This window comes from Macaca nemestrina, chromosome 19, assembly GCF_043159975.1.
Source record: "Macaca nemestrina isolate mMacNem1 chromosome 19, mMacNem.hap1, whole genome shotgun sequence".
Taxonomy (NCBI): Eukaryota; Metazoa; Chordata; class Mammalia; order Primates; family Cercopithecidae; genus Macaca; species Macaca nemestrina.
The window spans coordinates 65,797,360-65,812,191 of NC_092143.1; the positions used below are offsets into that span (position 1 = coordinate 65,797,360).

The following is a 14,832-nucleotide window of genomic DNA, read 5'->3' on the forward strand; positions in this document are numbered from 1 at the left end:
AGTGATAAATTTGTCAAAGTATATGAGCAACATAGTTATGTGTATATCTGTTTTTAATAAGTAGCAAGATTATTATTAATTGGCTAGCAGAGAACAAATTCTATCTTAACAAATTACAATTAAAATTTACATTTAATGAGTCAGGAGACTTGCTTGAGGCCAGGTGTTTGAGACTAGCCTGGGCAATGCAGAGAGACCCTGTTTCTACAAAAAAAATCAAAAAGCTAGCAGGGCATGCTGGCACATGCCTGTAGTCCTAGCTACTTGGGAGGCTGAGGCAGGGGGATTGCTTGAGCCCAGGAGTTTAAAGCTGCAGTGAGCTACGATCATGCCACTGTACTCCTACTGGGGGTGACAAAGTGAAACCCTGTCTCTGGGAAAAAAAAAAAAAAAAAAGAATCAAAATAAAATTTACATTTAGAATTACAATTTCACTTTGCTTAAAAATGAACAATCTACAGAAAAAAATGAGTATTCACTCCAGTGCTCTTAAATATGTACAGGTTGAGTATCCCTCATCCCTCATCTGAAAATGCTTGGGATCAGAAGTGCTTCAGATGTTTTTCCAAGTTTTGGAATATTTGCATTATACTTACTGGTTGGGCATCCCTAATCTGAAAGTCAAAAATCCAAAAGGCTCCAATGAGCATTTCCTTTGAGCATCATGTTGGTGCTCAAAAATTTTCAGATTTTGGAACATTTTGGATTTTCCAATTGGGTATGTTCAACCCGTGCCACAATTTTATATGGAGGATACAATCATAATGTAAAATTTCTGCTACTAAGTGGAGTTCCACATGGTACAGGAAATAATTTTTTTGTAGTCCGACTTGTTTTTTCACCTGTACTTTTAGTGTCATATTCAAGAAATCATTTCCAAATCTAATCTCATGAAGCTTTCCCACTATGCTTTATAGTTTTAGCTCTTATGTTTGGGTCTTCCATTCATTTTGAGTTAATTTTTGTATGTGATGTTAGGCAGGGTCCTACTTCATTCTTTTTATGCGAATACTCAGTTTCCCCTGCACCATTTGTTTGAAAGATTGTCTTTTCCCCCACTGAGCAGTCTTGGCATCCTTGATAAAAGTCATTTGACCGTATCATATATGCAAGGATTTATTACTACGCTCTCTTATTCAATTCCATTAGTTACATGTCTTTCATTAAGCCAGTCATGAAACTGTTTTGCCTACTGTATCTTTGTAGTAGATTTCAAAAACAAGACATGTGAGACCTCCAAGATTGCTCTTCTCTTTCAAAATTGTTTTGTCATTCCATATGAATGTTATAATTCTTTTTTATTTAAAAAATTATTGGAATTGGCCGGGCGCGGTGGCTCAAGCCTGTAATCCCAGCACTTTGGGAGGCCGAGGCGGGTGGATCACGAGGTCAGGAGATCGAGACCATCCTGGCTAACATGGTGAAACCCTGTCTCTACTAAAAATAAAAAAAACTAGCCGGGCGCGGTGGCGGGCGCCTGTAGTCCCAGCTACTCGGAGGCTGAGGCGGGAGAATGGCGTGAACCCGGGAGGCGGAGCTTGCAGTGAGCCGAGATCGCGCCACTGCACTCCAGCCTGGGTGACAGAGTGAGACTCCGTCTCAAAAAAAAAAAAAAAAAAAAAAAAAATTATTGGAATTTTGTTAGGGATGACACTGAATCTAAACTGCTTTGGATAGTATTGACATGTTAATAATCCTGAGTCTTCCAATCCATTAATGGGGGATATCTTTCCATTTGTGTCTTTTTCAATTTCTTTCAGCAATGTTTTGCATTTTTCAGAATACAAATCTTTTACCTCCTTAAATTCATTCCCAATAAGTATTTTATTCTTTTTGATACTATTGTAAACAGAATTGTTTTTTTAAATTTCCTTTCCTGACAGTTCATTGTCAGTACATAGAAATGATTTGGGGCTTGGTGTGGTGACTCCCACCTTTATTGTAACACTTTGGGAGGCTGAGCTGGGAGGATCACTTGAAGCCAAGAGTTTGAGACCAGCCTGGGCAACATAGTGAGATCCTGCCTCTACAAAAATAAAAATTAAAAAATTGCCAGGTGCAATGGCACACACCTGCAGTCCCAACTATTCAGGAAGCTGAGGTGGGAGGGTTGCTTGAGTCCAGGTGTTCAAGGCTGCAGTGAGCTATGATGATGCCACTGTGCTTCAGGCTGGGTGACAGAGTGATACCCTATCTCAAATTAAAAAGAAAAAGAAAGAAATTACTCTGGGGTGTTGATTTTGTGTCCTACAAATTTGCTCTATTTCTTTATTATTTGCAACATTTTTGGTGGAATCTTTAGTTTTCTATATAAGATCATGTCTTCTGTGAATAGAGATGATTTTTCTTCCTTCCCAATTTGGATACCTTTATTTATTTTTCTTTCCTAAGTGCTCTGGCTAAGACTTTCATTACTATGTTGAATAGCAGTGGTAAAAGTGGGCATCCTTATCTTCTTTCTGTTTCTAGAAGGAAAGTTTTCAATCTTTCACAACTGAGTATGATGTCAGCTGTGAATTTTTTACATAGATAGCCTGAATTATGTTGTGGTGACTTCCTTTTATTTCTAGTTTGTTGGGCACCATTACCAAGAAAGAATGTTAAATTTTGTCAAATGCATTTTCTATGTTATTGATATAATTATATAGTTTTTTTCTTTCCTTCTGCTAATGTGGTACATTACATTGATTGATCTTCATATGTTGAACCATCCTTACACTCCAGGAATAGATCCAAATTGGTCATGATGTATTATTATTTTATTGTTCTGAATTTGGTTTGCTAGTAGTTCGTTGAGGATTTTTGCTCACTGCTCATAAGGGATATTTGTCTACAGTTTTCTTTTCTTGTAATGTCTTTGGCTTTGGCATCATGTTAATATTGACTTCATAGAATAAACTTGGAAGTGTTTACTTCTTAATTTTTTGGAAGAGTTTGAGAAGGACTGCTACTAATTCTTCATTAAAACGTTTGGTAGAATTCACTGGTGAAGTCGTTAGATCCCAGACTTTTCTTTGTTGGGAGGTTTTTGATAACTGATTCAATGTCTTATTGTGTCTGCTCAGATTCTATTAATGTATCTTATTGAGCAAGGTAATTTGTAAGGAATTCTGTCCATGTACAGTTGTTCACAGTACTCTCTTAAAATTGTTTTTAAGAATTAAAACTGTAAAACTGGCACTAATGTCCCCTTCTTCATTTCTCATTTTACTTGTGTCTTCTCTCTTTTTTTCTTAGACAGTCTAGCTAAAGAGTTGTCAGTTTTGTTTATCTTTTCAAAGAACAAACTCTTGGTTTTGTTATTTTTCTCTTTTGTTTTTCTATTCTGTTATTTATCTATGTTCTGGTCTTTATGCTTCTTTTTCTCAAATTTAGTACCACAGTATTTTATAACAGTAGAAAGTAACTGAAAACACTACATGCTAACAGACAATATGATATACAATCTATGGGAAGGAGTCATCAGGGATTTATTACTTCTTTCTACTAGCTTTAAACTTAGTTTATTCTTATTTTCCTAGTTTTAAAGTATAAAGGCAGGTTGTTGAATTGAGATCTTTCTTTTTTAATGTAAGTGTTTATGGTTATAAATTTTTCTGTTAGCACTACATTCAATACATTCCCCAAGTTTTGATATGTTGTGCTTTTATTTGCCTTTCTCTCAAGATATCTGTTAATTTCCCTTGTGATTTTTTTTTTCACTGCCCCATGGGTGATTTAGGAATATATTGCTTAACTTCCACTTGTTTGTGGATTTTCAAGTCTTCCTTCTGCTATTAATTTCTAGTTCCATTCCATTTTGATCAGAAAAAATACTCTGTATGGTTTCAATCTTTTTTTTTTTTCTTTTTTTTTGAGACAGGGTGATATGGTTTAGATCTCTGTACCCACCCAAATCTCATGTTCAACTGTAATCCCCAATGTTGGAGATGGGGCCTGGTGTAAGGTGATTGGCTCATGGGGGTGGTTTCTCATGACTAGCTTAGCACTATCCCCCAAAGATGTTCTTGTGATAGAGTTCTAACGAGATCTGATCATTTACAAGTATTTGGCACCTCTCCCTTCTCTCTCTCTTCTTCCTGCTCTGGCCATGTGAGATGTCTCACTCCCCCTTTGCCTTCTACCATGATTGAAAGCTTTCTGAGGCCTCCCCAGAAGCAGAAGCTGCTATGCTTCCTGTACAGCCCGTGGAACTGTGAGTCAATTAAATATCTTTTCTTTATAAGTTACCCAGTCTCAGGTATTTCTTTTTTGTTGTTGTTGTTTTTCAGGTGTTTCTTTATAGCAATGCAAGAAGGGACTAATACACAGGGTCTCACTCTGTTGCCTGGACTGGAATACAGTGGTGTGATCATAGCTCACTGCAGCCTCAATCTGCTGGGTTCAATGGATCTTCCCAGCTCAGTCTCCAAAATAGCTGGGACTACAGGCACACGCCACCATGCCCAGCTAATTTTTGTATTTTTTTAGAGATGAGGTTTCACCACGTTGCTCAGGTTGGCTCGAACTTTTGGGCTCAAATGATCTGCCTGCCTCAGCCTTCCAAAATCTTGGGATTATAGGCGTGAGTCACCATGCCTGGATGCTTCAGTGTTGTTATATTTATTAAGACTTGTTTTGTGAAAAGATAACTCCTTTTTAAAGACAGTATAATAAAGCCATTTTTGTTTTTCTGAATGAAGTTTTTATTTTATTTTTTTATTTTTTAAGAGAGATTATCTTGCTCTGTTGCCCAGGCTGAACTCAAATTTCTAAGCTCAAGTAATTCTTCTGCCTTGACCTCCTGAGTAGGTGCAATTACAGATGTGCACCATCACGCATGGCTTGAATGAGGTTGTTAAACTTCAATATAAAATTACAGTTAAAAAAAAACCCAATTAGAAAATGAGCAAAAAAAAAAAAAAAAAAAAAGACAAGAGGCATGTCTTATTTGCTGTATAGAGGCAAATAAGCACATAAAAAATAAGTTCAAAATTATTAGCCATGAGGGAAATAAAAATTAAACTTACAATTAGATATCACTACACATGTATAAGAATATAAAAAAATGAAGAAAAGCAACAATATGAAATGCCAATAACACAGAGCAAATGAATCACTCATATATTGCTAGTTGGAATTTAAAATAGTATAACCACTCTGGACGGGCAGTGTTTCATAAAACTAAGCATGGATTATCATATAATCCAGCAACTATACTCTTAGGAATTTGTCCCAGAGAAATGAAATCCTACTCTCACTCAAAAATCTGTACAAAAATATTCATAGAGGCTTTATTTATAACAGTCAAAAATTGGAAGTAACTCAAATTCCCTCAGTAGAAGAGTTAACAAACCCACTGGTGCCTTTATTCCATGGAATACTACTCAGTAATAAAAAGGAATTGATATATGCAACAACTTGCATGAACTGCAAGGGAATTATGCTGAATAAAAAAGATTAATCTGAAAGGGTTATATATTATATGACTTTATCCATATAACATTCTCAAAATGACAAAATTATAGAGATACAGAATAGAGAGTAGTTTCCAGAAAGTAGAGATGGTGAGAAGAAATAGCATGAGGTAGCCTTGTGGTGATGGAAGAGTTATGTATCTTGACTGTAGTGATGACTACATGAATCTACATATGTGGTTACTGTAATAAAACTGCACACACAGGCCAGGTGTGGTGGCTCATGCCTGTAATCTCAGCAATTTGGGAGACTGTGGCAGGTGGATCACCTGAGGTTGGGAGTTCGAGACCTGCCTGACCAACTTGGAGAAATCCCATCTCCACTAAAAATACAAAATTAGCCGGGTGTGGTGATGCATGCCTGTAATCCCAGCTACTTGGGAGGCTGAGGCAGGAGAATCGCTTGAACAAGGGAGGCGGAGGTTGCAGTAAGCCGAGATCGTGCCATTGCACTCCAGCCTGGGCAATTAGAGTGAAACTCTGCCTCAAAAACAAAAACAAATACAAAAAAACTGTACACATATACATGAACATGGAAGTGAATGCATGTAAAACTGGCAAAATCTGAATACGCTCTCACCAAATTTCAATTTACTGTTTTTAAAGATGTTACCATTTAGGGAAACTGTGTAAAGGTGACTTTCTATGTTTTGGGTAGCTTCTTCTAAATCTGTAATTATTTCAAAATAAAAGTTTTGAAAAGAAAATAGCTACCTAAATTTTGAAGTAAAGTCATATATATCTTTTAACATTTGTACTTTATCAAAAATCCTGGTTTACAAAGTTAGTATTTGCTTTAAAACATAGGATATATTGTTTGTAGAACAGCTCCACATGTTTTATAAATATAGCACAACTGCAGCACTGAGGTAACTGTATTGCCCTACTACAGTAAGACACTATGCATCATATTGTAGGTCCATAAGTACCTGCAAAAGCCATGCAGACATGGTCATCAAGGGCACAAATTTTCCTCACAGTTCTTTCATCTTGAAGCTTGGCAACAGATTTTTTTTCTACTCCAAGAACAACTATGTTGGTACCTCGAATTCCGACCTGTCAAGTCATGAAAATACATATATATATATTCAGATGTCAGTTTTAAATATAAAACCAAGTTATTCTAACATATGACTTAGGGGAAATGACTTCTCCTTAAGTATTCAATAAAAACAAGAAAAGTAACCTTCTAGAAAACAGCTGCATATGAATAGGTTTATTGGAGATACATTCCCCAGACTCAAAGCAAAGAAGACAAATAGGTAGAAATTGCAAAGGAAATACCACCAGTGCTGAAATTATGAGTGTCCTAATCTCATACAATATACCTGAAAAAGCGCTATCTAAATACAGTAAGTCCTCACTTAATGTCATTGACAGGTTCTTGAAAATTGCAACTATAAGGAAATGATGTATAATGAAACCAATTTTATCACTCCTAATTAATATAAACAGGAGTTAGATTCATATGAAATATTTCTGGTCACAAAAACATCACCAAACTTCTAAACAAAGACCTAAAACACCTCTAATACTAAACACTGAAATAACTGTGAGCTGTATATACATTTAAGAAACACTAATAAAAACAAATATGACAAGGCTGGGTGCGGTGGCTCACACCTATAATCCTAGCACTTTGGGAGGCTGAGGCAGGGGGACGACTTGAGGTCTGGAATTTGAGACCAGCCTGGCCAACATGGTGAAACCCTGTCTCTATTAAAAATACAAAAATTAGCCGGGCATGGCGGCAGGTGCCTGTAGTCCCAGCAACTCGGGAAGCTGAGGCAGAACAATCGCTTGAACCCAGGAAGCGGAGCTTGCAGTGAGCAGAGATTGTACCACTGCACTCCAGCCTGGGCAACAGAGTGAGACTCAAGCTCAAAAAAAAAAAAGTATGATAATAATTTATCCAATTTTTGATGAATCCATGAGTGACAGCAGTCACAGTGGTGGTGGGTTAAATCAAAGAATAAACGTTTGCAAAGCAAAAATTTTAAGGAGCATCTCCTACCACCATTCAGTTTAAAAACAAACAATAAGGTCTATGACAAGCTCACTAAGTGCTTTCATACCTGTTTACTGTTGTGCATCTGTATGATTATTATATACTTTATAAATTTTTATTTTATAATAATTTGTATTCATTCATTCATTTTATGGGAAAAGGGAACACAGAAGACCAAAATGAATAAGACCAATCTGCTTATCCAAGTTCAGGATCACAGGTGGCTGCAGCCTATCGCAGCAGTTCAGGGTACAGGGCAGGAACCAACCACAGACAGGATACCATTCCATCATAGGCTGTGCTCATACACACACTCACTCAGACCGGGACAATTTAGACACATCAATTAACCTAACACACACATCTTTGGGATGTTGGAGGAAATTGGAGTACTTGGAGAAAACCCATGCAGACATGGGGAAAACTAACAAACTCCATATAGAGTGGCCTTCGGTGGGAATCCATTTTTTTTTTCTCATCAATGTTATAACAAAAGAATGTTGAACAAAACAATGCCATTTGAGAATCCGCTATATAGTGCAAAATTAAGCAAAATGAAAGAAGATGCCAGGAATCCATGTGGATTCTTTATAAAGGCGGCAGTACCAGTGCTGGTAGTATTAATAGTAGTAAAGAAAGTTAAATAGATAAAATTCTGTAAAAGTTTTCACAATTTGGAGGGATAGGGATTGAGTTGCTGTAGTCTGAATGTTTATATCCCCCCCAAATTCATATGTTGAAATCCTAACCCCTAAGGTGATACTATCAGGAGGTAGGGCTTTTGGGAGGTGATTAGATCACGACAGTGGACTGGGATTCGTGCCCTTATTAAAGAGGCCCAAGAGAGCTTATTTGCCCTTTCCACCATGTGAGGACACAGCAAGAAAGTTCTAACTATGAACTAGGAAATGGGTACTCTCCAGACACTGAATCAGCCTTGATCTTGGATTTCCCAGTCTTTAGAACTGTGAGAAATAAATGTCTGTTGTTTATAAAGTATGCTGCCTATTGTCTTTTGTTTTAGCTGCCCAAATAATCTAAGTTAAGACAGGGGCCACAAGCAGCCAAGAGAAAGACCAAATGTCCTTACCCAACATTACTCATTAGTGATAAAGAAAGCCTCTATTCTTTTTTTTCTTTTTTTTTGAGACGGAGTCTCTCTCTGTCGCCCAGGCTGGAGTGCAGTGGCACGATCTGGGCTCACTGCAAGCTCCGCCTCCTGGGTTCACGCCACTCTCCTGCCCCAGCCTCGCGAGTAGCTGGGACTACAGGCACCCACCACCACATCCGGCTAATTTTTTGTATTTTTAGTAGAGATGGGGTTTCACTGTGTTAGCCAGGATGGTCTCCATCTCCTGACCTCGTGATCCACCCGCCTCGGCCTTCCAAAGTGCTGGGATTACAGGTGTGAGCCACCGCGCCCGGCCTAGAAAGCCTCTATTCAAACAAGAAGAAAACAAGTAGGAAGACTATTGCTCCTTTTTCTCTCCTATTTTTTAGAGGAAAGTTTAGAATTTTGGTCCTGTATTATAGGGGTAATCTAAAAATTTTGGCATAGGTATTGGTGTTTATAATTGCTTTGTACAATATCACTATATAAAATGTGTTATAAATTAGCATTATTGAAATGAAAATACAGAATAGATTAAATATAGCACTAGGCCTGGCCGAGTGTGGTGGCTCATGTCTATAATCCCAGCATTTTGGAAGGCTGAGGTGGGAGGATTGCTTGAGCCTAGGAGTTTCAGACCAGTCTGGGCAACATAGTGGGATTCCATCTCTACAAAATATAAAAAAATTAGCTGAGCATGGTGATGCGCACCTGTAGTTCCAGCTACTCAGCAGGCTGAGGTGGGATGGGAGAATCGCTTGAGCCTGGGAGTTCAAGGCAGTGAACCGTGATCATGCCACTGCCTCTTTCTCAAAAAAAAAAAAAAAAAGAAACAGAAAAAAGAAAAAAAAAAAGAACTAGGCTTTTGTTCTTATTGTTCTTATTTCTTACCAATTTATCCAAGAACGCTTTCTTAACCATCATATTTCAAATCAGCTATCCTCCCTCCGTATCCTATCCTCATCAAATGAACAACTGCTAAACTTTATAGGGAATATGCCTTCTTAACAAGTCACGGGATATTGTAACAATTTAATATATATTAGGACTAAAATAAAAATCTCAAAATATTCTTACAATTGAAATAAGTAAAATTAAATTTATTGATCACATGACAACAATTTCTAACTCTCATAAATAATTTTTGACTTAGTAAAGAAATTAAAAGTACCAATACAGACTAGAAAATGTTGATAATGAATATGTTAATATCAAAGTATTTTGAGTGCGGTCAAAATTATGTTCAGGAGAGAATTTATAATTTTACTTTTTTAATCAAGTAAGAAAAAATATTAAAAATGAATTAAATCAATAAGTACAAAAAGGGATAAAAATACTGCAGCTAAGCTTAAGGGGAAAGATAAGAAAAAAGCAAAAATTAATGGTTACGGAGAAAACAATAAAACTGATAAATAATACCAAGAGTTGGTTATTTTAAGCAAATAATTAAAATATATCTCTCAGTTAATCTCATCAGGAAGGGAATAGAGTGAAAGAAACACAAGTGTGGAAAAGTAACAATTTAAAAATTATAACCTTAAGTTAATAAATTTGAAAATCTGATTAAAAGAAATTACAGAGTAGAAAAATTTTAAACTGACCATATTGATTCAAGAAAAGACAGAAAACTCTGTTTCACTAACAAACGTGATAATTTCAGAAAAGAACTAATCTTCAAATCAAGTGTCAGACCTAGAGAGTTCATGGATGAATTATTGCTAATTTTGTTACGAGTAATTCCTGTGCTATTTAAATTTTTCTGTGATGCAGATGAAAGTGGGGATGTTCCTAACCCTTCAGTAAAACTATTTAACAATGTTAAAATCTGGCAAATACAACATTTTCTAAATAAATAAAAGAACCAATAATTCCTCATTTATGAAGGCTGATGCCAAAATCTCAAAACAATATATTCATCACAAAAATTAGGGGAGTGACATCAGCAAGATGACAGAATAGGAGTGTCCCATGCCCATCTCCCAGCAGAAATACCAGTTTGTACTACTATGTGTGAAAATACTTCCTAAGAACAAAAGAATCCAGGTGAGTGACCAAAGTACAGAAATATAAAAAGACACTTTGAAGAGAGTGGGAAAGACAATTCACATTATCCACATCACCTGTCCTTCAAGGCCCAGCAACACAGTGCAGAGAGAGACACCATCCATGTGTGGTAAGGAGAGTAACGTGAGTATCTGACTTTACCATGGACCCCATGGATCCAAGCTCTAGGTCTGCTACTGTGGACTCAGGTTCCAGGCCCACCCCAGTGAGCCCTGGTGCAAGGCTCGCACCTCTGGTGCCAAGTCAGCCTGCCTGCTGACCTAGGCATCAGGCCAGCCTGCCAAAGGACTCTAGTGGCAGGCCCACCCCAAATCTCCGGATGGACCAAATGGTGAAGAACTTTTCCTGCTGAAGCTAATCTGAAGAGGAACTTACTTTTTCAAATGTGCAGACATCCATGCCAGGCCACAAGAATCATAAACAATCAGAGAAACATGATACTACCAAAGGAACAAAATAAAGTTTGGAGATCTATGAATTTCTTGACAAAGAATTAAAAAGTAACAATCTTTTAAAAGCTCAGTAAGCTACAAGAGTACAGAGATAAACAAGCGAGATCAGGAAAACACCATGCGAACAAAGTGAGAAGTTCAACAAACAGAAACCTATGTTAATCTCTTTTATCTTAAAATTTTAAGACCATTCCTCTTTAATCTCACCTTTTTTCTTTCAAGCCCTTTAAGCCAAATATTGTCATCATCCCTCAGCCCATAACAGCCTGGTTTCTATCCCTCTTCTCTCAGAGTTTAGTCAAGTTAATTACACAGGACATTAAGTTCCCTCAAGGTTCAGTTGCAGACTATCCTCTGCACAGTCTATAGTCTTATTGAACACAGAAGGGTACTCAAGAGTATGCATTTACTTGACCTTCAATATAGGTTTTTAATAGGGGAGAAAAAAAATGAACTTCAAAATTATTATTTCCAGCTAAGATCAACCTCTTAAATGTCAAACATGTATTTTTCAGCTGCCTCACAGTCTCTGTTCAGGAATCAGGACACAGTTTAGCTAAGGCCTCTGGCTCAGGATCTCTCATAAGGCTGCAATCAAGTTGTCTACCAGTGCTGCACACACCTCTGGGCTTGACTGGGGAAGGACCCATTTCCAAGCTCACTCGCATGGTTGTTGGCCATGTGATTCAGTTCCCCTGGGCTGTTGGACTAAGGACCTCAGTTCTGTACCAGATTTTGAACAAACGTTTCCTTCAGTTCCTTGCCTCATTGGGCCCTGCAGAGGGCAACTCAACATGGCGCTGGGTTTCACCAGAGTAAGCGAGGAAAACAGCAAGTAAGGGTGAACAAAATGAAGTCGCCGTTTCTTTGCAACCTAATCCCTGATGTGACATTCGTCACTTTCACCTATTCCATTCTTAAAAGCAAGTCACTAAGTTCAGCCCACATCTAAGGGAGGAAGGTTATACAAGGATACACGGGCATGAGCACCAGAAGGTGGGGATCACTGGAGGCCATTTTAAAGTCTGTCTGCTACAGTTTCCATAAGCACCTCAACCTCAGCAAGTCCAAAACAGTTATCTTCCCCCAAAACTTAGTGCTTTACATTCTCTAAGTAAATGGCAGTACCATTTTTATTGTTCTCTAATTTCTTATCAATTTATCCATTATATTTATTATGATATAATAATAATAAATATAATGTATAATAATATTAATAAATATAATGTATAATATAATAAATATAATGTATAATATAATATCATTATATTATCTTAACCATTATATTTCAAATCAGCCATCCTCCTTCCATATCCTATCCTCATCAAATGAACAAATGTTAAACTTTATAGGGAATATGCCTTCTTAACAAGCCATGGGATATTGTAACAATTTAATATATATTAGGACTAAAACAAAAATCTCAAAATATTCTCACAACTGAAATAAATCAAATTAAATTTATTGGTCACAAGACAACAATTTATAACTCCAGAAACAGGGACACCAACTTTTATTCCTCCTTCTCCTATACCTCTGTCAACACCATCCATATAACCATCAAATTGTAATAAGTATACTGCTTAATGTTTTTCTGGAAGCTGCCTTATTTTCACTTTCTCCCCAAGTCTAGTAAAAGCTAGTTATTATCTTTCATCTAGACTATTTCCATAGAATCCTAACTGGTCCCCCTGTCTCTAGTCTTGATTTCATCCAATTCACTGACCACAGGTAATAGGTAGCCTGAGAAATATTTGGAAAATAAAATGAGGAAGAGGAAGAGGAAGAAGAGGAAGAAGAAGAAGAGGAGGAGGAGAAGAAAAAGTCTGAATGTGGCATTCCTTTCCTTAAAGCTTATATAGGGACCATTCGTCACTAAGCAAATCAACATAGCACAGAGCTAGACATGAAACAAAAGGATCTAGGGACTTTAATATGTACTCTTTGCATATTGGCTTTTTGCTTTCCTAATGTGGAAAGCGTTTCTCTGTATAGTAAAAACATGGCCACCAGGAACCTTGGACTCACATCCCATCAATTCTCCCAGAGAATAAAAGCTACCACTGTCTCTAGTCAGAAGAGTTGTTAAGGGTGAACTTATCATTGGCTAGATTTGAGTGACATGCTCATCATTGTGGCCAGGAAGATACAAATTACGAATGATTCTACCTAGGTCATGTGAGTATCTCTGTTGTTGGACAAATGTAGTCTGTTAATAGAATAACAGAAAAGCAATAATCTGGAGACTGACAATAGCCACATCAAAACATTTCAAGGTCTCTCATTCAGTGTATCCTCACTTACATGGTTTAAAGGCATTCCATGATCTGGCACCAGGTTCTAGCTTCATCTATTTCTATTTTTCCATTGCTTCAACAATTCTGAATGCCTTTCAGTTCATAGAACATAGCTGTCTTTTTCTACTTGCCTTCCCACAAGCTATTTCCTTTGTCAAAAATACTCTTCACTCTTTCTCCTTCCACTTCTTCACTTGACAACCTCTCATCTTTCAGACGTCCACTTAAGTATTATTTCTTCAGAGGGGCCTCTCCAACACCTGGGGTTCCCATAATGCCTCATACCCTAATACTCATTCAGGTTTTGTTAGGACTATTTATGTAATTATCTAACTTTCCCGATAGATAGTAGGCTCTCTGAGGACAGGGATCAAATCTATCTTGTATGTGATGCTATCTATCTTGTACGTGACCTAGCATCACATTTAGCATATGTAAGTATTCAACACAAAATGTCTTGAAATAATAAATGAATGTGTGAGAAGCACTGCAGACAAAATGGAAAAAAAAGAGAAAACAAATAATAGTAAATAATAATAGCTACAATTTATTAAGTACTTTCTTTGAACCAGATTCTGTTTAAGATGCTTCACATGCATTATTACCTCATTCAACTCTCACATCAACTCTATGAAGCAAGTGCAATTTTTTTTTTTTTTTGGTTTGTTTTTGAGACAGATTCTCACTCTGTCACTCAGGCTGGAGTACACTGGCACAATCTCGGCTCATGCAACCTCCGCTTCCTGGGTTCAAGCAATTGTCCCACCTCAGTCTCCTAAGTAGCTGGGAATACAGGCACGTGCCTCCATGCACAGCTAATTTTTTGTATTTTTAGTAGAGATGGGGTTTCACCATGTTGGCCAGGCTGGTCTCGAACTCCTGATCTCCAGTGATTCACTTGCCTCAGCCTCCCAAAGTGCTAGGATTACAGGCATCAGCCACCATGCCCAGCCGCAAGTGCTATTTTGATACCTATTTTACTACTACAGAAACTGAAGCTTCACGAAGTTAATTGCCTTAGATGATACATATCTGATTTCTACATTCATGATAATGGAAGCTAATTAATATATAAACATTTATTGAACAAATTTCATGCTACAATGCAAGGAGCAGGGGCTTTGGAACTAGAACAAAATAATTATAAATATGAGTTCCATCGCTCTCCAGCTGGGTACTTTCAGCAAGCTATATATGCTTCTGAATCATAGTTTCACATATAATAAAAGGGGATTAAACACTGTACCTAATGTTAGATAATATATACAAAATGCCTGGTGAAAGTATTTCTTAAATGTTAGTTACTGCCTTCTTAGCCCCTCTACTGTATATTGTGTAGTAGAAATAGAAAAAGGAATTATACTGTCTAGATCTTCAGAGATCTTACTATCCAGTTGGTGTGAGACTATTAAATATACCTGAAATTAAAGAAAATATCAGGTCA

At 37.1% G+C, this 14,832-nt stretch overlaps 1 protein-coding gene across 2 annotated transcripts in view; it reads right to left on the reverse strand.

Annotated features, from left to right (window-relative positions):
- Positions 1-14,832, reverse strand: part of LOC105465333 (proteasome 20S subunit alpha 8) — a 57,691-nt gene that overhangs the window by 40,237 nt on the left and 2,622 nt on the right. For both annotated transcript variants that reach the window (XM_071085521.1, XM_011713745.3), the window contains exon 2: positions 6,386-6,512. In XM_071085521.1, coding sequence (XP_070941622.1) covers positions 6,386-6,512 — 127 coding nt within the window. The remainder of the gene's footprint in view (positions 1-6,385; positions 6,513-14,832) is intronic.